Genomic DNA, 27,135 nt, shown 5'->3' with positions numbered 1-27,135 from the left:
AAGAATGGTGGGACACTTGAGTTTGTCATTGCGGAAGAGCACGGATGTGAGTGTTGTCTCGAATTTCTATTAGAGAGCTTTCTCGACTCTACTTGCTTTCTTATTTCCCGAAGTTGTTAGCCTAGTTTAGTTTCGAGTTGTTCTGTAGTTAAAGAATCAATCTTTCTGTATTCCGTGTGCTTGCAACACTGTTCTGAGTTTTGGGTATAATTTGGAGTTGTTTTGTTTTCGCCTTCGTGTTTACTGTTCCAGCCCAGTTTCGCTCTTTAGTCTTTGACCAAGTTTTTAATCATGTTGAATAGCAAAGTGTTTTTGTTTTCGCAGCATGCCTAGGTAGTCAATTTTTATTCCAGCATGTCACTTACTTGATCTAGTAGTTAGCAGAGCCTTGATCCAGTAGATAGTTACTTTCTGCCTAGCGTAAAATCAGTAGTTAAAAACTCCCAAAATTAAAGCGTGGCAGCAGTCGACCCCTGTTCACTACTCACACACTTGATACGCTGGTTTCTCTGTGGGATCGACCCCGAACTTACCGCTTTACTGTTAAAGTAGTGCAAAATTGGGAGTTATAAATTACATTGGTGGCTAGCGAGAGCGTGAACGCCTTGATCAAGTGGCAACGACATTTGCTAACTGATCCATCCGGTTCAGTTATCTTCCATATAACTTGATCTACTCGAACGCGAAAACGCTGCGACCAAAATGGCGCCATTGCCGGGGAAGCATGGTGTTATTCTATGTTAGTGTGTAGTGCATAGGTGTAAATAGTTCTTGTTTGTTTCTTTTCTCATTCGTTCCTCTTTCCTTTTATGAGAAGGTACCAACGCGGTGGACACTAGAATCATCCTCATATATACAGAGACACTAACGCTCATTGGAGAGTCCAGAAAGCCGGTGTTGTTACCACGCGATACAGAGCCGCATTAGCAGCAGCAGCGACCGCTGATCAACTGACTAGCGAATAAGAAGGAGAACAGAACGCACCACCCCGGCCACCACCACTTGAAAAAGTAAAAGCAAAGATGGCCCTCGTCGACAACGATTCAGGAATTGGCTCTCTGCACGCTCATGACGAGAAGGAGCCCACCCATGCCATTGCCATTACTCCTGGGATGCGGACCATCCTATCAAATCAGGAGTGCTGGCAGTTTTGTCCAATTTCTATGGTCTCTCGAAGGAGTGCCCTTACGCCTTTCTGGAAGAATTCTGCAGATACTACGACATCCAACCTGTGCCGGATGGATCTACTTCTGAAGATTATAGGCTGAAGGCTATTCCCTTCATCTTGAAGGGCGATGCGGGAGTCTGGCTTTCGAGGTTGCCAAAAGGATCCATCAGAACCTGGACCGAGTTCCGGATGATATTTTTAGATCGCTTCTTCCCAGCGTCGAAGACGAGTGCCCTTAAGCGGGAGATTACCGAGGCCAGACAGGAGTACGATGAGCCCCTCGGCCAGTACTGAGATAGATTCCAAGGGTTGCTCCAAGCATGCCCCAACCACAAGATGGGAGAGAGGGAGATCTACTCCACCTTTTACGGCGGACTCATAGTGGATAGCAAGAACGATCTCAACCTAGCAGCTCAAGGGGATTTCTCTAAAACCCCATTCAGCCAAGCAAAGAGTATACTAGTGAGGTTGATCGAAGCCAAGCGATCGTATGAGACATCCCGGGGCCAGTACAGAAGGAGTGCAGCGCACGCAACAGAGGCGCGTAGTGATGAAAAGTTGGAGGCTCGATTCGAGCAAATGGAGAAAAAGCTGCTAGAGGCAGTCGAGAAGTCTAGAGCATCTCCACCACCTGCACCGAAGGAAAAACAATATGCGCCGCCAGAAGAGCATCACTATTACTATTGCGAGTTTCCCCCTGAGGCGGAGCCTCAACCCCAGGTAAATGCCGTCGGCCACTGGAATGCAAATGGCAACTGGATCCAGGGAAAGCAAAGCGACGCACCGTGGAGAGACCACCCAAAATTTCAGGTGGACTGATCAGAATCAAAGCCATCTGCCTCAACCATCGACACAGCAGATACAACCCTTTGAAGGGCAACCCAACTGGGCTGCTCGGAACCAAGAAAGATTCAACAACGGAGGGAACAGAACGCAGGGCGGCCAGGCGAACTGGTCAAGTGGACCTCAAGGGAACTGGTCCAGTGGAGGACAACCCAACTGGTTGAGTAGATAGAATGAAGGAAACTGGGGGTACAGACAACAAGGCCCCCTGACAAGCAATCAGGGAAGGCAACCGAACAACCAGATGGTGAGTTATATCCCGCCACACCAGAGAGGCAACCAACAGCACAACCAGCCGCAATACCAGCAAGAGCATTACGGAAAGTCCGACTACTCACAACCCAACCACGCTGGGGGGGCGCCGAATCAACGTTATAATCGGCACCCCCAACGAAGGACCAGGAGATATGATAGTCCCGCACCAGCCAAATGATGCGATGCGGGAAATTCAAGAGGCTTGGAAGGAGCAAAGGGCGGCGTTGGATATGCTCACGAAGAAACTGTCTCAAGTTGCGATGTCACTGGGAGAGCTAAGGGGCAATGAAGGAAAAATCCCTGCCACTGTGCAGCCACCTGGTCGTGAAAACATCAGTGAAGTGTCCCTAAGGTTAGGGAAGGTTTACCAAAACCCTAGCCCACCTGCAGTACCTCCGATGGGTATACCCGGACAGAGCCAGAATGAAGAAGGAGAGTCTAGTTCCCCTGATCAAGCAAAAAGGAGAGACAAGGGCAAAGTGGGAGGTGAATCCTCAGATGAAAGCCAAGAAGCGGAAGCAGAGAAGGTCAAGCCATATCCATACCGTGGAATGGTGACCAGGAAAAGAGATGTCACAATTGACGTGGCGAGTATGTTCAAAGACGTAGAGGTCAAGGTACCACTCTTGACGGCCTTGAAGATGCCCCCGATTAGCAAATTCATCAAGGACTACTTTGCAGGGAAGGTCAATGAAGAGGGTAGAATGATTGCAGATGAGAATGTATCCGCAGTGATCAAGCGGAGTGATCTCTCAAAGAAGACCGACCCGGGAATGTTCACGCTCCTAATTTCAATCGGAGATATCCAGGTCGAGCATGTGATGTACTATCTCGGGGCGTCGATTAATGTTCTGCCATACTCGATTTACAAGAAGTTGGGGGAGGCCAAGCTAGTTGATACTGATATAATGATACAGCTGGCCGACAAATCGTGTATTCACCCAGAACGAATTTTGGAAGACGTGATCGTGAAGGTGAATAACTTTCTATACCCAGCTGATTTTTTCGTAATCAAGATGATAGAGCCGGCAGCAAGAGAGTCGAGTGGAGTTCTACTAGGAAGGTCGTTCCTGTCCACGGCCAGCACCATAATAGACGTCCGTAATGGGACGATCAGCTTGGACTTCAATGGAGAGCAGTTCACGTTCAATATTGATGAAGCCGTGAAACGACCAGCAGACAGTGAGAGCGTGTACTCAGTAGATGTGACTGAGACCTTAGTACAGGAACTTTTGGAGGAAGAATTCCTACAGAGGCAGTTCACTGACTCCGCTGCTGATGAAGAAGTCGAGAGAGAAGTTGCAGAGTGGTATGAGACCATGAAAATCGGAGAAATGGACGACCAAGCCGTCGCGAAAGCGGTGATGGATTTTGGTGAGCACTCGCGACCAGCTGGGTCAAGTGGGAAGGCTCAAGTATCCAGCCTAGAGAAGTGGCTTGATCAAGGCAAGCCATTGGAAAGAGAAGCGGCAGAAAGCCCTTTGCCCACTGAAGAGCCAAAGCCAGCAAAGGAATTGAAGCCACTTCCGGCACATCTAAAGTACGCCTACCTGGGGGAGGAAGAAACAAAGCCTGTCATCAACAACAGTCACTTGACCTAGGGGCAGGAAAAAAGATTGCTGGAAGTGTTGAGAAGAAAACAGAAGGCTATCGGTCGGAAGCTGACAGACTTGGTGGGCATCAGCCCAGACTGGAGGAAGGAGCCAAACCACACCGCGACCAACAACGAAAGCACAACCCCAACATGAGGGAAGAGGTGCTTAAGGAAATTGTCAAGTTGGTCTCGATCAGAATTATCTACTCCATCCCGGACAGCAACTGGGCCAGCCCAGTGCACATGCTACCGAAGAAGGGAGGAATCCAGGTCGTAAAGAATGAGAAAAACGAATTGATTCCGACAAAGCCAGTCACGGGGTGGAGAATGTGCATTGACTATAGGAAGCTGAACGCAGCTACGAAGAAAGATCACTTCCATCTACCCTTTATTAACCAGATGTTAGAGAAGTTGGCAGGGAAGCAGTACTTCAGCTTCCTAGATGGTTATAGTGGCTACTTCCAGATTGCGGTGAATCCGGAAGACCAAGAGAAGACGATGTTCACCTTACCTTTCGGCATATACGCTTACAGGAGGATGCCATTTGGCCTCTGTAACGCCCCAGGCACTTTCCAGAGATGCATGATGAGCATTTTCTCTAATTTATTGGAAGATTGCATAGAGATTTTTATGGACGACTTCACTGTCTATGGGGACACATTCGATCAAGGGCTGCATAGCCTGAGCAGAGTATTGGAAAGATGCAGCCAAAAGGACTTTGTCTTAAACTTTGAGAAATGTCATTTTATGGTTACCGAAGGAATTGTCCTAGGGCATGTGGTGTCGAGCAGGGGAATAGAGGTCGACCAAGCGAAGATAGCTATCATTGCAAAACTCCCGTATCCCACTAACCAGAAGGAGATCAGAGCCTTTTTAGGCCGCGCTGGGTTTTATAGAAGATTTATCAAAGATTTCGCAAAGATAGCCCAGCCCTTGACGAGGCTACTCCAAAATGATGTGGATTTTGAATTCTCTGATGACTGCAAGGCCACGTTCCTGCTGCTGAAGGACAGATTGATAAGCTCTCCAATTATACGCACCCCGACTGGAGTCACCCATTTGAGGTGATGTGCGACGCCAGTGACTATGCTGTGGGGGCAGTATTAGGTCAGAAGATTGAAGAAAAGAGTTACGTAATCTTCTATGCTTCCAAAACTCTAAATCAAGCACAAAAGAATTACGACACAACTGAAAAGGAGATGTTATCGGTGGTCTACGCTTTTGAAAAGTTCAGGCCTTATCTGCTAGGCTCGAAGGTGATTGTGTATACTGACCATGCGGCCAATAAATACCTACTGGCAAAGAAGGAGTCGAAGCCACGATAAAAAGGGGAGCGATAATAGAGTGGCTGATCATTTGAGCTTAATTCTGCAAGAGGACAACGGGGAAGCCATCTCTGACGCTTTCCCTGAAGAGTATCTCTATCTGATCAAGTCAACATCTGAATGTCAGTGGATCAACCGGGCATAGAGGGTTGATCAAGCCAACCAAAGAAAGGGACAACACACGCATAGGGAGCCATGGTTTGCTGACATGGCCAATTATCTGGTAATGGGCAAGTTGCCCGGAAGTGATGTGATTACGAGAGCGCAGAAGCTGAAGCTCAGGAGCGACTCCCGATACTTCTATTGGGATGACCCTTACCTATGGAAGATGGGGGCGGATCAAGTAATCCGACGCTGTATACCTGAATGGGAGCAAGAGGACGTACTGGTCCACTGCCACTCACTAGCTTGTGGAAGTCACTTCGGGCCAAAGAAAACAGCAAGGAAAGTACTTGACAGCGGCTTCTACTGGCCCTCCATCCATAAAGACGCTTACGAGTTCTGCAATAGGTTCCCTCGATGCCAGCTTACTGGGGGAATTTCTACAAGACAAGAGATGTCTCAGGTCCCCATAAATGTATATGAAATATTTGATGTATGGGGGATGGATTTCATGGGACCCTTCCCATATTCTAAGGGTAATCTCTACATCCTAGTGGCGGTGGACTATGTGTCCAAGTGGATTGAGGCAAAGGCGACGAGGACGTGTGAGTCCAGAGAAGTGGCGAAATTCTTAAAGTCAAACATCTTTACCCGATATGGGGTTCCATGGGCTATAATCTCTGACCAGGGAACTCACTTCGTCAATAGAACCATCGAAGCCTTGATGCGAAAGTATGGAGTCCACCACAGCTTATCCATACCCTACCATACGCAGTCCAATGGCCAAGCCGAAGTATCAAACATAGAGATCAAGGAAATTTTAGAGAAGACGGTCAATCCCACGAGGAAAGACTGGAGCCGTCGTCTGGAGGACACACTCTGTGCTTACAGGACCGCCTTTAAAACGCCTATCGAAATGTCCCCATATCGGCTGGTATTTGGGAAAATGAATCATCTGCCGGTGGGAGTGGAGCACCAAGCTTTCTGGGCAGTTAAAGAAATGAATTTGAATGCCAAAGATGGCGCTGAGGAGAGAAAGCTGCAGTTGCAGGAGCTTGAACAGCTCCGCCTTGATGCCTTTGATTCGGCCATGTGGTACAAAGAGAAAACCAAGATGTGGCATGACAAGAACCTTCGCAAGAAGGAACTCAAGGTTGGCCAAAGAGTACTCCTTTTCCAGTCCAGGCTTAAGTTGATGCCCGGGAAGCTACGGTCAAGGTTGATCGGCCCGTACACCATCGTCGCCATTAGAGCAAATGGAGCAGTCGAACTCTAGGGGAGCGATCCAGACTCACCAACCTTTATGGTGAATGGACACAGGGTGAAACCGTACAGAGAAGGAATGGAGGCATTTGTGGTGGACGAAATTCCACTACTCATGCCTAACTCTCGCTAGTGAGCAAATAAAAGGAGTGGTCGGGTACTCATGGGTAGTCTGCTTGATCAAGCAACAATTTCTTAATCTATTAAACTGATCAAGTGACGTCCTAGGGGAACCCGGTCAAGTCCTTAGTAATTAGTGTAAATAATTTTTCATATGTTAGTTTTTTAAATCTTAGGTAATTAAAAGTCGGAAGTGAGGAAGGAAACTGATCAAGTGGAACTATTTGAGTTTTCATCTGGAAGTAATTGTCCACTTGAACAGTGAAATTTTGAATTTAATTGGTGGTACAGTGATTGAATTGATCAGGGCATGTTATGATAGGACGTGTGCAATCATTGGAAAGAAAGAACTAACTGCTGCATTAGACAAAATAGTACTAGAGAGAAGAGGCGTATCGGAGAAGCTAAGCCAGCTGGCACTCTGAAAATGCGTTCCTGTACGTGAGGAGTCGCAGGGATCTCAATAGTCGGGGATCTCAACAACCAGGATATCAGTATAAAAGGCAGTTTTCAGATCCGTATATCACTTTTATCCAAACCGCCTACAGTACATTACATTTGCTCTCATCCGATTTCTCCAAAGATTCAAACTCTTCTCCCAACTTATCATCTTCCCCACAAAATCACCCACCACCATTACCAGTAAAAATGCAAATCACCCAACTTAGCACTTCATCATCATCTTCCAGTGCCGGCGCCGACAGTGGTGACCGAAGATCCTCTTCCCCCAGAACAGAAACCCCATCTGCTTTTCCTACATCACATACCCAAATCCTACACCCCGAAATTCTCCACCATCTCTTCCAAAAACCAACTCTCCGGCCCAACCTTCACCTCCTTCCCCAACAGTTACCCCATCCAGCCGGTGCAACACAGCGGGGACACCTCTGACGAGGAAGGCTGGAGGATGACCTATGAGCAGCCGTTTGCTATTCCGTCGCCAGCAAGCGGTGTCAGCTCTACTTCAGTCCATGAGCCGCATTTGACTGAGGTCAGCGAAATTAATGACGAAGAGGTGGAGGACATCCACCCGTTGTCACTCGATAAGAAGGGTGAGCGGAACGTCCTTCACCCTGAGGAGGATGAACCAGAAAATGAGGAGGAGCTGCTACGACGTCAGACGCGCCGAATGACGATGAACCGGCTCCTAGAGGAAGATGAAACTCTGAAGACTAGGGAAGAGGGAGACACGATGGAGCAAATGCCCCGCGTGGTGCGGCGACTGGTGGATGAAGATGAGCTAATGAATCAAGGGGCCGATGAGGCCGTAGATGAGAGAAAGGTTGTTGAGGGTGGCTTGATTAGGGAAGAGAGTGAGAGGAAGAGAAAGGGGAAGGAGACTGTTCTTCCTCCTCCGAAGAGAAGTCGCCCCGCCAACGTGGGGATCGTTATTACAGATGCTTACGAGCCCGCCTCTCCACTGCCGAGAGATACAGATGAGGGCAGTGATACGGAGGAACACGAGTTGCGTTGGACCCGAACATCTAGAAGGCAACAAGGAAGGCCTGCAACATCTCCTGCCGCCACCTACTCTCACCAGCATGTGGTTTTAACCCCTGCTCTTCTCCAACAGATGCTGGAGGAGGTCCACCAAAGGGTGACACCCCAGAAGAGGTTGACGGCGGGGAAGATGCTACACCAGCCATCCCTAGAAAAGATCATGATGAAGGAGAGGTTTAACGAATATATTGCCAGCATTGGATTTGAATGGTTGCTAGAGGTTGATGAGACCCCCGTACCGAAGCTCAGACCCAGACGCTAGAAGTGTCTCCTTTAGGGTGTTTGGCCAGGACAAACTGATGAGCCTAAATGAATTCTCCATCCAGATGTGCCTCTACACAGAAAGCCAGGTGGCTAACGGGGACTAGTTTGGGCGCGATATCTGCCTCCCTCAAAGGAAACCCGATTTCGATCAGCGGGCCGTCTGGAAGGCCCTATGCAATGGATGCGCCCCTACTTTTAAAGCCTTTGAATCCAGAGGTCATCACATTGCTGATCCTGCCCTCCGCCTAGCCCAGGTCTACCTAGCTTGTAATCTCCTCGGAAAAGCCAAAACGCTGGCAATCATTACTCTGGTCGAGCTCTACTTTATGTGGAGCATGAGAGAGCAGAGAAAGGTCCATCTCGGGTTCTGGTTGGCCTACTCCATAAATCAAATTGTTACCCACGCTGCCCGCCATCTAAACGTCTGCCACCTCCTCAGTGCCTATTTGAGGAGAAACTGGATTGTGAAGTATGCCGGACGACTCATCCTTTGCCCCAGTCTCGAATTATTTAACCTCGATTTCTTTGTTAGAATTCAGGTACTCGAGAAGACGCAAGGAGGAAGGTTTCAATTTTATGCAGTCGGTCGGCAGGAGCAACAGAGAAGCCAACCCAAGAGAAGAACGAGGCCTGAGGAAACCTCAGCGACCCCTGCTGAAGGAGAAGAGGAAGGCACACATTGGGTGCCCACTCTGAGGATGCCCACTCTGAGGATGGAGCGACAGGAGGCTGCACGTACTGACGACGCATGGAAGCTCCGAGTGGAGCAAATGTTGACGCAGCTGGTGGAAAATTCGAACTCTCAACTGGTCCTACTGGCCAGGTTGCTGGGAACCACCCACAATCAGACCCCTACCAGACAACCACCACCTCCCTCTATAAGCTCTCCTCCGACTCGGCGCCCATCATCCTCCCGGCATCCTTCGGCATCTCCCGGTCAACCTTCAAGGCAGCATTAGTATTTCCCCCCTGAACTCATTTCAATTTCAAACAATTTATGTTTTTTTATTATTGGTCTGTATAAATTTGATATTTTTATTTGCTCTTACACTTAGACCTTTGTTGGGTCTAAGTATGAGAAGGTTATGCATGTTTTGTTTCTTCTATCCGCCTTTGTGTTTTGGTTATTGTTTACTGTGTGTATCTGCATGTTTTGATTGTTGGCACTATCTCCCACTTAGCCTAGTGTCTGGTCTAAGTGTGAGAAGTTTTCCTTAGTTTGTTTGCCTGTGCCTAACCTTTTTTTCACTGCATCCAGTCCCACGAGGACGAGTTCATATGCAGTGGGAGGGGGGAGGGTTAGTTCCAGTAAAATCATACATGTCAAGTTTTGAAAATACAAAATGGAAATTAGTATTAATTAGGGCAGCATGCATGAAATTGGATAAATGAAAGACTTGATTGCTTTGGGAAGAGTAAGAAAAAAAGACTCAGTATGTTTACATGTCGAAACTTGATTGCTAAAACTTGAACAGTTTGAACGACGCAAGTATGATGGAAATGCTCAATTTTAAAATCATCTGTGAAGTCTCTCTATGTGTGAGTTATAAGCCAAAGTAGAACAGTTTCTACTATTTTTACAAAGAAAAAATTACGAGAGGCTGCTTTTTAATATTTAGATGAAAATAGCACAAGTAGTAAGGACTAAAGGCATTATGACTTAACCATTTGAGCCTTTTCTTCTTTCGGTCCAAAAACCAGCCTCATCAAACAAGGCTCCCCCTAGTTAACCAAGTTGAGCCATATACACTCTTACCCGTTCTTTTGAAAAACCCACGACTTATATTTTTTTTTACAAACACGTGAGAAAATGGGTCGAGAGATGAATCATTTCACAAGAAATGGGGGATGACGACAGAAAGTTGAAATAAAGGGGTAGCCGGGTTGAGCAGGTTAGTCAATCAGGTTGATCAAGTCAGACATCAAGTAAAAAAAAATTGGAAAATATATGTCGGGAAAAGGAGTTGAAAAAAATTTGAGAAAAAGATAGTAGGAAAAAAAAGAGTTGTAACCTGACCCAGTAAGTCGAAAGTTGGAGAATAAGCCAAAAATTAAAAGAGGTCGTTACTTGACCCAGTGAAGTATCTAGAGGCAGAATTAATAATTTAGTCTGACCCATCAAAATTTGTTCAAATCTTTGGTCCCTTGACTCATGTGTTTTTCTTTTTACAGTTTATAACTTAGAACCCCTAGGACCCTACCCTAATACATTACCCCCTTAAGCCCCATTATGCCCGAAACAAAGACCTTAAGGAACTATCTTGTGCAGTCCGATTCGAGGTATTAAACTTGTGACAATACCGAGTGAACAGTCCTAACATCTCTGGTGAGAAATGAGTGACTGAGTGAATCCAACAGTTGTTTTAAATTGAGCAATCTTGACAAACTGACACATTGATCAAGTATGCGCGAAAGGGAAGAAACATAAGCTGCTGGCAAATGGATTGACCTCGACCTCGGGTATCATTGTTGGAAGTTTATTCGGTCTAATGCATCTATGTGAATATGTGTTTTTGTTTTAAGTCTGTTTTTCCTCTTCGTCTTCTTTTACTTTCTTAAATGAATAAACCATGAATGAAATTTGCCTTATCTTTTTCTTTTCTTTTTCTTTATAATTGGGGACAAGTATGTTTTAAGCGTGAGCAGTTTGATAAGGCATATTTCATGCATCGGTTTAGGGGGTAAAATGTACTATAACTTGGTCAGTTATCGCACAAAACAAGTGTTAAATGTGCAGGAATACGGCTTGACCAAGGCAACAAGGACAAGTTGATCAAGTTGGTACAAAAGGCGAAAAAGGCCAAAAATCGGGTGAACTGGGGGTGATCAAGCAGTTGGGCGGGGACCACTGGATTCTAGAAGGAGGACACGTGAGACTAATGAGCTGGATGGTGGGCATCATTCTGTTAGCAAGGACGACGTTCTAGAAGAGGGACACGTGCTGATACATGAGACGCAAGGACGGAGCTGAGTCATGAATCTGTTATTGAAAAGCGACGTCATTCTAGAAGGAAGACACGTAGCAATAGATGAGTCGCTCGCTCACAGCGTGAGCGAATATCCTCTGTGGAGATCGTTATCCCGCTGGAGATTGTATGAAGTGCCTATAAATAGAGGATGTGCCACCATAATCAGCGGATCTCCTTTACCAGCCCTTTTACCAGTTCCGTTTTATCTTCTTTTTACCATCTTCTTCCGTCTTCAACAATTTTCCTTTTTAGTTTAGTTTACTTTTTAGTTTAGTTTCCCAGTTCTAAAGATAGTTAGAGAAATGGTTAGCTAAAGAGAGGGAGCGCGGCAGAGTATTCGATATCTGTTCGGCGTTGTCTCGAATTTCCATCCGAGAGTTTTCTCGACTCTACTTGCTTTCTTATTTCCCGAAGTTGTTAGCCTAGTTTGATTTCGAGTTGTTCTGTAGTTAAAGAATCAATCTTTATGTATTCCGTGTGCTTGCAACAATGTTCTGAGTTTTGGGTATAATTTGGAGTTGTTTTGTTTTCGCCTTCGTGTTCACTGTTCTAGCTCAGTTTCGCTCTTTAGTCTTTGACCAAGTGTTTAATCATGTTAAATAGCAAAGTGTTTTTGTTTTCACAGCATGCCTAGGTAGTCAGTTTTTATTCCAACATTTCACTTACTTGATCCAATAGTTAACAGAGCCTTGATCCAGTAGATAGTTACTTTCTGCCTAGCGTAAAATCAGTAGTTAAAAACTCCCAAAATTAAAGCGTGGCAGCAGTCAACCCCTGTTCACTACTCACACACTAGATACACTGGTTTCTCTGTGGGATCGACCCCTAACTTGCCGATTTACTGTTAAAGTAGTGCAAAATTGGGAGTTATAAATTACATTGGTGGCTAGCGAGAGCGTGAACGCCTTGATCAAGTGGCAACGACATTTGCTAACTGATCCATCCGGTTCAGTTATCTTTCATATAACTTGATCCACTCGAACGCGAAAATGCTGCGACAAAAATGGCGCCATTGTCGAACGCGAAAACGCTGCGACCGTGGTTCGGCGAGCGGACCGGCGAGCGCCGGCTGCAATGGTTCGGCGAGCGGACCGGCTAGCGCCAGGGATCGGCTAGCCGGTGGGCACGCCGCCATTGTGGATGCTCAAGCAAACTTCCGCGTCGATTCCACCTGCATAGTCAATTCTTTTAGGGAATATTCTAATTAAAATGAGTTACTCCGTATTTCTCTTTTGTACAAATAAAAAAATAACAACAAAATCCCCAATTTATATAATACAATTTCTTAATTTTTTTATCCAAAAAAGTTCCTCAATTTAATTAAGACAAATGAAGTACTATTATTTTTAAAGTTTGATTAAGTTTCAATGAAATCCCCACTTCTATAACTTTAATCGTAATAAAATTTATTATTGTCTACTTTTCTTCAATTTTTATTAGGGGTGAGCATTCGGGTTTCGGTTCGGTTTTTTGCCAAAACCGAACCAAACTCGAAAAATCGAATTTAGTTCAAAACCCAAACCGAACCGAACCCGAAAAACTGAAAATCGAACTTCAATAATCGAACAAAACCGAAAAAACCAAAATCATTGTACTGTCAATCCAAAGTCGCTAACCTTGATTAAACTTATAAAATCATTGTACTAGTATAACATAAACTTGTTTAACAAAAATATTCTTTCTTGCTCATTGTGAAAAGAAGAGATCACAGCGATGATCATTCTTTTCTTAATCTTTGTAATTTGCATTAGACATTATGGTAGTATTCGTTACATGTAGTATTGGATATACTTCCTCCGTCCCTAATAATTTGGCAACATTTGACACGGCACGAGTTTTAAGAACTATAAAAGAAAATGAGTTGAAAAAGTTAGTGAGATGTGATTCCTACTTTTAAAATGTGAGTGAGAATGAGTTAGTGGAATATGAGATCCACTGCAAAAAATGACAAAAGTGAAATGCAACAAATTTTTAGGTACGGACGAAAAAAGAAATATATGACAAATTTTTAGGGAGGGGGAGTATATAAAAACGGATGATCCAATAAAATTCAGATATATTGGATAATGATATGGAGTATATAATATTCTAGAGGTATTCAGACTATTATTGCATTAAATCACGTATCTCGTGAGAATTCGATTAAGATAAAATTGGTAAAGTAAGAGAGAAGGGAGGCAAAAAGTAGTTAAAGTAGTGTTAGTGGATAATGGAACTCACAATATTATTAGTGTTTTGATGGTGGTATAAGTTGTAAATAACTTGGTGTATAGGAATAATATATTGGGATAACTTTCCATAAATGGGATGCCCATATTTTTATGGGACAGACGAAAATGGAAAGTGCACATATTTTCACGAGACAGAGGAAGATATGATGTTGTAATTTATCCTATTACAATGAATAATGTCTCTAAACTAAACCACACTTGAAAAAATATGTTAATTAAGTAAAATTAGAAATTTAAATTAATAAATAGCTCTGAAAATCTTAAGTATAAAAATAAAAAAATTAAAACGAAATCTAGATTATTCGATTTGGATAGGTATAATGACATGAATTGAGACATTGAGTTTTTATTATACCGGTGCATGATTTGACTAAGCAAAAGCCCAGTCCAAATATCATGAATTTGTGGCCCGGGTCCATTCACATCCCACTAGGGGTGGGGAAACGGTTTTCGGCTCTTGGTAAACCGAGAACCAAATCTTATTTTTTCTGTTATCGGTTAGTATAGTGCCTGATTTCTCTAAGCAAAAGCCCAGTCCAAATATCATGAATTTGTGGCCTGGATCCATTCACATCCCACTAGGGGTGGTGAAACGGTTCTCGGTTCTTGGTAAACCGAGAACCAAACCTTATTTTTTCGGTTATCGGTTAACCGATAACCGAAAAAATAAGGTTAAGGTTCGGTCCCGGTTAGTTGATTTAGGATTTAGGCGGTTCTAACCGAGAACCGAAAGGTTAGAACCGAAGAATCGATTAGTAAGTTTAATTTTAATTTTTTGTAGATTCATTTTAATTTCATAAACCCTACACCTTTCAAGTTTCAAAAAATAATGTTGTGCTAGAAACCAAACTCTATATCCCTATAATTTGTCCGCATTTCAAACAAGAGAAAACACAAATCATCCCTCTGATTCAATAACCAATCTCATGACAGCTACTTTGTTTATTAAATTTGGAACTTCAACGTATTAGATAAATATGGATCATTAGAAAATAACTTAAAATTCTCATACTGATATAGGTACATTGACTTATCTTCCATGAAAAAATTACCTAGTGTTTGCAATGAAATCAATTCAAATATCTCGTGAGCTCTCTCATCTAAATTCTCGTAGCACACCGGCACCGCTGCTCTCTTCCACGTCGGCGAAGACGAGGCTACTGCTTTCTCCTCGCCGCGCTGCTCTCTCCGACGAGGCAACAAGAGGCTGCTGTTCTCTCTCACTCCGGCGACGATGAGGCTGTTGCTCTCTCCACACAGCTGCTCTCTTCGACGAGGCTGTTGTCCAACTCTCCACGCCGATGCACTCTCCTTCGGTTCCTTCGGTGGAACCCAAGAACCGGTCGGTTAGGACCGATCCGTTCCTCAAGGAACTGAACCGACTAAAGGTTCGGTTACGGTTCTCGTATTTGGAAAAAAGGGAGCCGGTTAACTCACTAATCGGTTTGGTTAGAATCGAACCGACCGTTTCCCCACCCCCACATCCCACTACATCATATCATAGCGTCGGACTAAGTATTATTCCCTCCGTCCTAGATAATTTGTCCCAGTATTCCATTTTGGTCCGTCCCATATAATTTGTCCCACTTCAAACTAAACTATAAATGACAAAAAAACACTCCTCACACCCACCCCACCACCATATTTAATCGGTCACTCCCCCACTCCCACCTATCCACATTCACTCTCACCTCTCCACATTCACTCACCCTACCACCAACATTTCCACCGCCTCTATCATTTCACCCCCACCCCCAATTTCATCCAAAACCCTAGATCTCGAGAGCTCCATCTACGATGGCTTACTCAGCCGACTCCTCTCCTTGTTTTTTATCGGTAGATCTGGACGATCTCGTCGTCCTAGATACGTCGGAACATCTATGGGAATCTGACTCCGCCATCGTAGAATCTGTCGTCGTCGTAGGAGTCTGTGTTGTTAGTTAGGCAGCCTTATAAGCCACCCCTTACATATGTATGGTTTGGAGGCTGCCCTATGATGACAACTTTCTGAGGGATTATGACTTTAGAAACCACCCCTACACATGTAGGTTTGGAGGCTTTACAAAAGATGACAAAAAACGGTTGGTAGCATAAACCACACCTAATCCTAAGGCTTACACACCCAATTGACAAAAAATGTTTCATACTTACTGAACTTAGAAGCCTAAAGCTCTACTGATACCTGAGATGTCATATGATGTGCTTACATCATTTTCTGGTTGTTGGAGTTATGCTACAACAGCCTTCACAATCTCTTCCTCAACCTCCAAAGTGATTGGAAGTATCCCAGCTTTGATAATCTTTCTTTATTGATGTGTGGAGTTTTGTAGCCATTTCCCTCTTCCACCTTCAATATCTCAGGTAGACAACCTTGAAGAGTTAGGAAAACATTATTGAGTGTTTGTGCAATAAGTTCATCAAAAGAGCTTTGCATATTCCTCAACAAATCATCCACTTCCTTAGCCAATTTGTCATCTTGTATAGACTAGATGGCTCTGAAAAAACCTAAACCCAACACATTACAATCAGGGGAATTAGCTGGTTGGCAAATGATATAGAATTTGAATCCATCTGTGTTTGCTACTGCCTGAAATTCTGCATCATTGTGGTTTATGTGTGACTTGGCATTGTCTTGTTGAATGAATATCTCCTTTCTTATATTCTCTGATCATTTAGCCTTGATTGTTGGTATGATCTGCACATATATGTGATGTGTTTTAGTGGGATGAAAAAAATGGAAACAAAAACAGTGTACCTTTTGAATGAGGCATTCTCTCATGACCGCCTTGTTCACTGATTAAATGGGTTTTGTCTCTAAGGTGCCTCTTGGTCTGTTCTTGGAACCCCTCTTTGCTGGCTCTTTAGTAGTGAATGGAAAAATGCTTATTTTTCCATCAAATATAACTTCTCCATTTTCTGCAATGTATGGTCTACACACACCACACATAAACATCACCTTTGTGATGAACCGCTTTGACTTACATGATCTATATGGCTCTTCCTCATCTGGCAGCAGGTAGTATCTATCCGTACTCTTAGTTATGAAAAAACACTTCTCATCAATGTGCACTATATTGTGCATTGTGTGATATTTGAGCATACCATTGAACACCACTGGTTGAACATGAGTGAGACCCTATTTCATTCGTGCTAATTTGTTTGCGGCAGTAAGTAGTGGCTTCACAGCATTTGTGTGTGGCCTGAGATGATTTGCTTTCACCATCCTGCCTACGGTACTCTTGCTTAACTCAAGCTTCACAGCCATCTTACGGATGGTACCTCTTTCATGGACTGAAAGAGCTCTTACCTTGTTAGTATCAAGCTGAATTTCATCTTTGCGCTTGAAGCCTTTAACACGGTCTCTTATGCTGAGGGGTACTACACTCTGTATCTATTTTTTGGCCTCTGTCCAGATCCTATGGACTGTCTTCCGGCTCACTCCAAACTCCTTTGCTGCCTTTTCGATACCTCCATATGGTACTTTACCTAAATGGTTCGATTGTAGCAGACTTCGAGCTATCAGATTTTTGGTGGTCACTATTATGATGTGTGACTCTCTGTTTCTGACTTTGTTTCCGGCAACGTCTATGGCGATGTCTCCGGAACCAGGCTCCATAGCCCAGTGATGAAAATTTTCTGAGGGCAATTGTTCAAAAACTCTACTTTAGTTGTGTAGGTAGTCCTTTTACAGATGGTGGTAGTTGGAATTTCCTTCCTAAATTGTGTGTAAAGATGTTGTACTCCCTCCTAAAGTTTGATTTAAGTTTAGTGGGATTTGGGATTTCCCTCCCAAAAACTGCAATTTGTAATGTGATGGAAGTTTTATGAAAATATGCAGCAGCCTATTTATGAAAAATTGATGTTTTATGCGTAGCATTTGGGCAGAATTTGTTTGTAATTATGGGCAGCAGATTTGGGCGTATTTTGGATGATTAAAACATTAACTACGATAAAAAAAATGGAAGAAATTTTTTTAATTATACTCCAACAGCCACAAATTCAATATTTCAATAAAAAAAGCAGAAAAAATCAAAGTGGGGCCCCTTTCACTATGTATCTTCATTTAAATCAAAGTCAAACAACATTTCTTAAAACTCGTGTTAAGTCAAACTGTCCCAAATTATCTGGGAAGGATGGAGTATTGGATTTATAGACTACTGCCCCACCATATTAATACTTCAATTAGGTCTTGTGCTACAAATTATGGATGATGGCCTTAGAGCATCCCCATCGCTACTCTTCGGGGCGGACGACGTCCGTGCCAGAGGCGCGACACAGCCCCGTCCGCCCATGTATTCGCGCCAACGGCACGGTGCTGCTCGATAATAAGAGCACATCCGTACCGCTGAGCAGGTCGACGTGGCAGCTTGCGATTGGCCAACGGCAATGCCGTTGTAATTTCCTTTTTTTAAAAGAAATCGAAAATAATACCAAAAAAAAAAATCGATTCCTAAAAAATATATCTGTTTATTACGTTTTTTTGAAATTTTTTTGAAAATTTTGAAAATTTTTAATCCCAAAATCATCTATAAATACACACATTCATCATCCATTTTCTCATACAACACATTCATCATCCATCTTCCTCTCTGACTCAAACCCTCTCGAAAAATTTAAAAATGGATTTCACCGATATAATGGCTGAAGCGGAGCGCGAAGAACAAGAAGACTATGAACAATATCGTGTCACCTATGAAGCCTATGTCGCCGCCGCCACCCCCGCCCCTCCTCAACCAACTAGATCAAAACGCCGCTACATTCCTCGTGACCGGAAGGGAGCCCATGAAAGGCTCATTGCCGACTATTTTTCTGACACGCTGCGGTTTCCGGAAGATTACTTCCGGCACCGTTTTCGCATGTCAAAACGGTTGTTTATGCGTATTCTCAACACATTGTCCTCCCGTGTTAATACTTTCAATCACGTAGAGACGCAACCGGTCGGCAAAGTCTCTCGGCGTTGCAGAAGTGTACTTGTGACCTCCTCCGACAACTTGCTACTGGGCAAACGGCTGACCTCTTCGACGAGTATTTGCATGTGGGTGTGTCAACTAGAATCCTATGCCTCAAAAATTTTTGCGACGACATTCGTTCTGCTTTCGGTGAGGAATTCCTTCGGGCACCCACCACCGAAGATTGTCAACGGTTGCTTCATCTTCACGAAACAGTCCACGATTTTCCCGGTATGCTTGGCAACATTTACTGCATGCGTTGGAAGTTGAAGAATTGCCTGAATGCTTGGAGGGGGCAACACTTAAGCGTCCACAAAGGCGGCGACCCAACACTTATCCTTGAAGGGTCACCGACTACCGCCTTTGGATTTGGCATGCATATTTCAGTGTTGCCGGATCCAACAACGACTTGAACGTGCTCTATTCTTCACCACTCTTCAATGATGTTTTGAATGGTGTGGCACCGGTGGTCGACTTCACCGTCAACGGAAATCCATACCACATAGGTTACTATCTCGCCGATGGTATCTACCCAAGGTGGTCGACTTTCGTGAAGACGCTCAGCAATCCGCAAGACCCGAGACGGGTTCTTTTTGCGAAGCATCAAGAGTCTGCTCGGAAAGACGTCGAAAGAGCTTTTGGGGTCCTTCAATGCCGATTCAACATTGTGAAGGCCTCATCTCGGCTGTGGTACTCTAAGAATATTGTCGACATCATGTACACATGTATTATCTTGCACAACATGATTATAGCTGACGAAGGACCGAGGGCGGCTAACTTTTACGACGAGGATGAAGCCGAAAGCTCAACCGCAAGGTCTCCCTCACGCCGGGGTGTGCATACGACGGTGCGAGAGAGGATCGAAACAAGACACACAATGCGCGATACCAAAGCCCATATCGAGCAACAAAAGACCTGATCAAACTCAATTGGGCGAATTTCGGCGACGAGCAGTGAGTTTTTTTAATTTTATTAATTTAATTATGTAATTTTTAATTTTAAATTTTTAGGATTTGAATTATGTAATTTTTAATTTTTTTTAATTTGTAATAGTATTCCTGGTATTTTGAATGCATTCAAATATTGTGGAAATGTTTTTATTTAAATTGAATAATAGAATGATATGACTCTTGAGCATGTTCTTGCAGAACATCATGTATGTGAGTGTTGTGCTTTTGGAGAAGATGATGGAATAAAAAATGAATAAAAGTGAGTCCGGACCCACTACCATGCTCTTGCCGAGCATGGATGGGGATGCTCTTAGCAATACTCATTTGAATCACGGAGCTGAATTAACAATTTCATAACGATTTGATAACAAATGCACAAAAGTACAATCACTTACAATTTCTTTTCTGCTGCTTCACCAGCTCATTGATCTTGAGCGCAGCGTAGCCTAATCCATTCTCCATCAGCTCACGCTCAGTAGTTGAAGTTCCAGCCGTATAAATCGCGTTCCCAAAATAGCCCTCGCCCAAACCGATCCTTGACCTTGCACCCACTATTAAAGTGAAGTCGACTTCTCCGCTACTTACATGTAGACATGCCCACGGTTCACGAACCGGCGGTTCCGGTTCGGAACCGCCGGTTCCGGTTCGGCGGTTGGCAGAACCGGAACCGAACCGTGAGGCTATTTCACGGTTCCGGTTCCGGTTCCGGTTCCGGTTCGAAAACCGGCGGTTCCGGTTCCGGTTCGGAACCGCCGGTTTTCCGGCGGTTTTGGGGGTTCCGGTTTTCGAACCGGCGGTTTCGCCGGTTCAATTATTATTATTTTTTTTAAATTTGAAATTTGGCTTTATACAATAAATCGGAACAAGACAATGCATAATTCAAGCACAAATAAGACGAATATGGAGAAAATGAAATAAATTTTATTGATTTTGAGTTGTAACGGACAACGAGTCAACGATACATTACAATTTACAATACATAAGTATACAATACAACAACATACAACAATATAATATAATTTACAAGTGTCGTCGCCTCGTGGGACTCGGAAGGTAAATAAAAAAAACATGAAATGGGGGGGGAAGGAAAAATTGAAAAGGGCTTGGGATCAACTTAAACTTTCAAAGTTAAATTTTTCAAATTTAAGTTGAGTTGCCTACGTATCCACAATTTTATTGAGGAATCAAAGCCCACGTAGTTCTCTTACCTTATGATCAACCATTTTTTCTTGCAAAATGTTGCCCATTTTCTAAGCAAACACATATCAGCACGCCATATACACATTGCTGCATTTCTAATAGGGGCAATTTGATCTTCCAATGCAGCAATGTGTATATGGCGTGCTGATACGTGTTTGCTTAGAAAATGGGCAACATTTTGCAAGAAAAAATGGTTGGTTCCGAGAAGAATTGTACTTGAAGATCATTAAAATATATTCCCCATTTGATAAATATCTTATTGGGAGATTGAAGAGAGAAACTCTTATTAACACGAGAGTGGGGTGAATGTAAATGAGGATAGAGGGGGGTATTTATAGATAAAAATGGGGGGGGGGGAAATGGAAGAATTCGAATTTGAAATTTGAATAAAAAAAATTTGAAAAATCGGCAAAACCGGCGGTTTTTGGCGGAAAACCGCCGGAACCGCCGGTTTCCGGGCAAAACCGCCGGTTTTCGGGACGAAACCGCCGGTTCGGTCAACGAAACCGTCTGCAAAAGCTGCGTCATGTCGCCTCGTTTCTCGCGCCGCATCCGGAACCCCCCTGAACCGGCGGTTAACCGCCGGTTTTCACGGTTAACCGCCGGTTAACCGGCGGTTCACGACCCAAAAACCGCCTGAACCGGCCGGTTTTTCAGCTGAAAAGCTGCCGCCGGTCTGCCCCATCCACATGCCTTGAAAAACGCACCCGAACCGGCGGTTCGGCCAGTTAACCGCCAGTTCCGAACCGTCCGGAACCGCCGGTTCGGTGACGGTTCCGGTTCGAAATATCTTGAACCGGAACCGGACCGCGACCCGAATTCCGACGGTTCCGGTTCGGGAAAAAGGCCACGGTTCCGGTTCGGAACCGGTGGGCATGTCTACTTACATGAGTATGAATATTTATGGATTTCTGGCAACGCGTTGTGGTCCGCCACAACAGAGCAGAGAGTGCTTGATACGACGATATTTTATCAGTTCCGCCGGTAGAATTGGCTTTATTTTTGAGTTTGGTCAAGCTTCTTTCCCCACGTGGAAGACCTTCCTCAGCAATGGAGGAGTTTCCACCATCGGCAGAGGAAGGTGATTGCTGTCGCCTCCTACTTTTACCGGCTTGATGGATCTTGAGAACACTGGAGTTTTTGTATGTTCTTCAAACCGCGCGAGAATTCAGACCAAGAGTTGATGAAGTGCCAGAAGGAGGTGCCGTCCACGACTGCGTGATTGGCGGCGCAGCCTCGGAATAGGCCGTCGGCCAGCTCGGTGACTTGCACCGCCAGCAGAGCCTTCGAGATGGCTTCGAAGTTGGTGAGGTTGTCGAGCGGGAAGAAGGAGTAGACGATTTCCGGGATGTATTTTGGCCCGATGAGGTCGGAGACAGAGACGGAGGCAGCGGCTGCGTGAGTGAACTCGGCTCCGGCGTTGTTGCAGTCGACGAAGTAGCTCTTTGTGCCGTCGTCTTGTTGGGTTACGGAGAGACGACCGGCGAGGGGCGGAAAGAAGTTTAGTGTGCGTGAGAGTGAGTTTTTGAGGTGAGAGATGATGTTTTGGGATTGAGGTTTGTGGTATATGAGGCCTCTTTGAATGGGGACGATTGGTAGTAATCGTAAATCCCATGGATTAAGCTCTAATCTAGTGATGGGGTTTGCAATTTCATTGTTTTCCCTTCCAACAAGACAAGAAGATATCACCTCCATCTTTGAATTTTTTTCCAAATGCTTTGCTCAACAATTATTTCACTTGCTTATATGAACAAACATGACTATTGTTTTCTTTGACATAGACCACCTATCTATAAAGGTAATTATTTGAATATAATTGTGAAACAACTTATTGACTAATTAATTGCATGACCAACAAGTTGTTTTAATTTATTAGTATTCCCTCGTTCCCAAAGAGTATGAACTTTGGGGTTCACACGAGTTTTAATAAATAAGAGGAAAAGTAAAAGAGAGAGAAAATGTAGTGGAAATAATATTAGTGGAGAGTGAGTTCCACATTATTATAATGATATAAGTGTTAACGGTAATGGTATAAGTTGTAAATAAAATGATGTGTAGGGGTAATATGTTGTTTGAATATTTTAAATTTGAAAGTCCATACTCTTTACGGACGAACGAAAAAAGAAAAGTTCATAATCTTTGGGGATGCCTTTGGGGATGGAGGGAGTAGTAATTTTAAAACATCATGAGAATTTGAGGTTTGCTTGTTGTGACTGTTTGGTTTACCATAATTATTTATGTTTAGTCCATATTTCATTTCATTTTATATATGGAGTAATTGATACGCTTCGACAGCCTATGCATGATAATCTTATGCATAATTATTCTTGAGAATACATCATATAAGAATTAGAGCATCCACAACCGTGCTCTTGCCAGCGGCATGGTTGTGGGCCCGGGCGGTACTATTCATGCCTGCTCTCTGGCAATAGCACAACACCCACAACTGTGCTCTTCCGCAAGGACGAACACAATTAATTTAAAATTCAATTAAACAATAACATTTCCATAATATTAAAATTCATTTAAAAACCACAATAAATATTACAAATGACAAATAAAATTAAACATTACATAATTAAAATCCTAAAAATAAAAAATTACATAATTAAACTCCTAAAAATTAAAAATTACATAATTAAAATCCTAAAAATTAAAAAAACCACTACTCGTTGTCGAATTTCGCCCACATGTGGTTGATTAGGTCTTCTTGTAGTTGATTGTGGATTCGAGTATCGCGCATTGTGTGTCTTGTCTCGATCCTCTGGCCAACCGTCGTATGCTCGCCTCGGCGTGGGGGAGACCTCGCTGTTGAGCTTCCGGCTTCGTCCTCGTCGTAGAAGCTAGCCGCCCTCGGCCCTTCGTCGGCTATAATCATGTTGTGTAATATAATACACGTGAACATGATGTCGGCGATATTATTCACGTACCACAGCCGAGCCGGGGCCTTCACAATGTTGAATCGAGCTTGAAGGACCCCGAAGGCTCTTTCGACGTCCTTCCGCGCTGACTCTTGACGCTGCGCAAAAAGAACCCGTCTCGGGTCGTGCGGGTTGTGGAGCGTCTTCACGAACGTCGACCACCTTGGGTAGATACCATCGGCGAGATAGTAACCCATGAGTTATGTATTTCCGTTGATGGTGAAGTCGATCGCCGGTGCTACACCATTCATCACATCATTGAAGAGTGGTGAAGAATAGAGCACGTTCAAGTCGTTGTTGGATCCGGCAACGCCGAAATATGCATGCCAAATCCATAGACGATAGTCGGCGACCGCCTCAAGGATAAGTGTTGGGCGCCGCCTTTGTGACCGCTTAAGTGTTGCCCCCTCCAAGCAGTCGGACAATTCTTCCACCTCCAATACATGCAATCAATGCTGCCAAGCATTCCGGGAAAGCCATGGACTGATTCGTGAAGACGAAGCAACCGTTGGCAATCATCGGTGGTGGGTGCCCGAAGGAATTCATCCCCAAAAGCAGAACGAACGCCCTCGCAAAAATTCTTTAAACAAAGGATTCCAGTGGACTCACCGATATGCAAATACTTGTCGAAGATGTCGGCCGTTTGCCCAGTAGCGAGTTGTCGGATGGCACACGTACACTTCTGCAACGCCGTGATACTTTGCCGGCCGGCTGCATCTATACCTGTTTGAAAGTATTCAACACGTGCGGACAATGTGTTGACAATTCGCATGAACAAGCGCTTTGACATGCGAAAACGGCGCCTGAAGTAATCTGCCGGAAACCGCGGATGGTTGGCAAAGTAGTCGGCAACGAGCCTTTCGTGGGCTCCCTCCCGGTCACGATGGATGTAGCGGCGATTTGATCTAGTGCGTTGAGGAGGATGAGCGGGGGTATTCGCCGCGACATATACTTCGTAAGCGGCACGATGTTGTTCGTAGTATTCTTGTTCTTCGCGCTCCGCTTCCGCCATGAGATGAGTGAAATCCATTTGATTTGAGTGAATGTTGAATATGTTTATAGTTTGTATAAGAATTATGAATGAGAGATGAATGAGAGGTGAATTGATGTGATAAATGAGTGATGAATGTGTATATTTATAGATGATTTTGGGAAAAAAATAAAAATCAAAAAATCAAAAAAATTCAGAAAAAACGGGAAAAAACGGCCATATTTTTGGGATTTGGAAAATATTTTTTTTATTTTTTAGCATTATTTATAATTAAATACCGATTTTTAAAAAATAAAAATAAAAAATGTTTAAACACAACGGCTATGCCGTTGACGAATGGGAGCGCGCCACGTGTGCGTCCGCTGGCACGGACGTGCTCGATACATCGAGCAGCGCCGTGCCAGCGGCGCGAGCGAAGCGACAGCGGATGGCGTCCGTGCCAGCGGCGCGGATGGCGTCCGTGCCAACGGCGCGGACGGCGGTGGCGACGGACGCCACCGCTGCGCATGCTCTTAAAATGCTAACAGTAGTTACACCTAATGAACTAATTTATTATCTGCCGTAGACCAGCTTAATAATAGTCAGTTAATTAATACTCCATGAACTATAGACCACTTCGAGTATTTTCATGAAATTTAGCGTCTAATCATATTCTCATTAAATCAAATATTTTGCCCACAGGGGTAGTACAGTTGGCAACGGAGGGACAGATCTTGCTGCAATGAGTCTGGGTTCAAATTCCATGCTGTTGTGTAGTTGCTCTTATCTCTTCGGCACAAGTGTGAGGCCTTGGGAGATGGACTTCTGGTTGCTGGGTTAAAACCTCCATCTTAACGGGCTACTGCATATTCTGACTGAACCCCCTCATATGATATCGGGCCGGAGTGTGGGGCCACCAAGGCGACGGAATCACCTTTTTGGTATTAAATCAAATATTTTTACCCAATTTTTATCACGTGTGGCTGATCATAAATTCTATGCGGACTCGTTGGCCATCAAACTAGAAAACGTCATTTAGATCAGCCATAAAAGACAATGTTTATTACATACTCCCTATGTTCGTAATGGAAGCGTTTCTTTTCGGCACGAAGATTAAAAAAATTGTGTTAGGCGAATTAAGTAAATGGAGAATAAAGTGAAAAATTAAAAAGGTAGAGAGATAAATAGAGAATAAAGTAAGAGAGAGTAAAGTAGATTTGGTGAAATGAGTTGACTTTTACTAAAAAAGGAAATAACTCTATTACTATGGAACGTACCGAAATGACAAAATGATTCTATTACTATGGAACGAAGGAAGTAAAACACGAACTCAACATGCTTTCTTCTTTTCCTCAATGTTTTCTTTCATCTCATTCTTCTGATGTCCATACAGAGAAAACTCATATCTATCTCTGTTCTTCAAGCAACGTCTTTCCTAATTAGGCCATCCGCATGTCTCTTATCCGTCTCTTAACCGTCTCATCTCTTAACTATTCATGGATCCACTGTACTTTTCACTACATCTCTTAACTAAGAGACAACACCTGCAACCCTCCATCTCTTAACCATCTCATCCCTTGACTATTCATGCAATTTCATTTTTTATTTTTATTTCCAACAAATTCAATTCATAAAAACACACTTCATTAAATAAAATAAAATTACAACTTAAAATCCTAAATAAAATACATAATTAAATTCGTGGCAAAATAAATAAATAAAACACAATTTAAAATACAATTTTATAGAAATTATAAAAACTACTCCGCCGGCGAATCATCCCCCGAAGGCGGTGGCGGTGGCGGTGCACCGAATGGAGGCGGAATACCAAGTTGTCATGCCAGATACACAACGCCTGATGGGCTTGATATTGGGCGGGCGTCATCGGGGAAGTGTCCGCCATCGTGGCGGTGAAGTACATGGACTTTAAGGATGAGGGCGGCCCTTGGGAACCCGCGTGGCTTGAATCGCCTGGCCCCTCCTCCCTCTAGCCGCCTTGGTCGCTTGCGCCGTCGACGCCCACAGGAGGACCTCCTTGCATCGTCTGCCGTGCCCTCAACCTCCTGCGAGGCAACCTCTTGTGACCTTTTTCCAAAAGCACTTCCGGGATTGTTGATTCCCGACGATGGGATTGTACGAGACGTTGATCCAGGCGTTGTACAGAGCTATCGTGTCCTTGTGGCTGTACGGATAACGGCCTACATCCTCCTCCTCCTCCTCCACGGCGTCGAATGCCCTGGAGCTTCCACCGCTTCGTCCTCCTTCCGGATTGGGATCATCCGGATAATCCTCCCTAATTTGGGATAATCCCTGCGAATACCTCGGGGCGGAGGGACGAGCGTATGCATCCACATCAAAATGGGGTGGTTGGTACCCCGCCGGCGTCGACGAGCCTTGGGTGCCCGGCGTCAACGAACCGGAACCTGAACCACCCAAGACATTATACATGCCCCCAGTCGCCAAACGCGTTGATGTCAAACTCGTCGGAGTTTACGTCGCCGGACATTTTGT

At 44.2% G+C, this 27,135-nt stretch overlaps 1 protein-coding gene and 1 pseudogene across 1 annotated transcript; one reads left to right on the top strand and one right to left on the bottom strand.

The window, feature by feature from the left end:
• The first annotated feature begins 2,418 nt into the window (after positions 1 to 2,418).
• Positions 2,419 to 3,867, top strand: LOC121760817. Its single transcript, XM_042156427.1, has one exon. It carries the CDS (start codon positions 2,419 to 2,421, stop codon positions 3,865 to 3,867), a length of 1,449 nt encoding a protein of 482 aa, XP_042012361.1.
• A 17,286-nt stretch (positions 3,868 to 21,153) lies between these two features.
• On the bottom strand, positions 21,154 to 22,471 carry LOC121761505 (annotated as a pseudogene).
• Between the last annotated feature and the right edge of the window lie 4,664 nt (positions 22,472 to 27,135).

This window comes from Salvia splendens, chromosome 13 (genome assembly GCF_004379255.2).
Source record: "Salvia splendens isolate huo1 chromosome 13, SspV2, whole genome shotgun sequence".
Lineage (NCBI taxonomy): Eukaryota > Viridiplantae > Streptophyta > Magnoliopsida > Lamiales > Lamiaceae > Salvia > Salvia splendens.
This window is presented reverse-complemented; position numbering and strand designations above follow the sequence as displayed.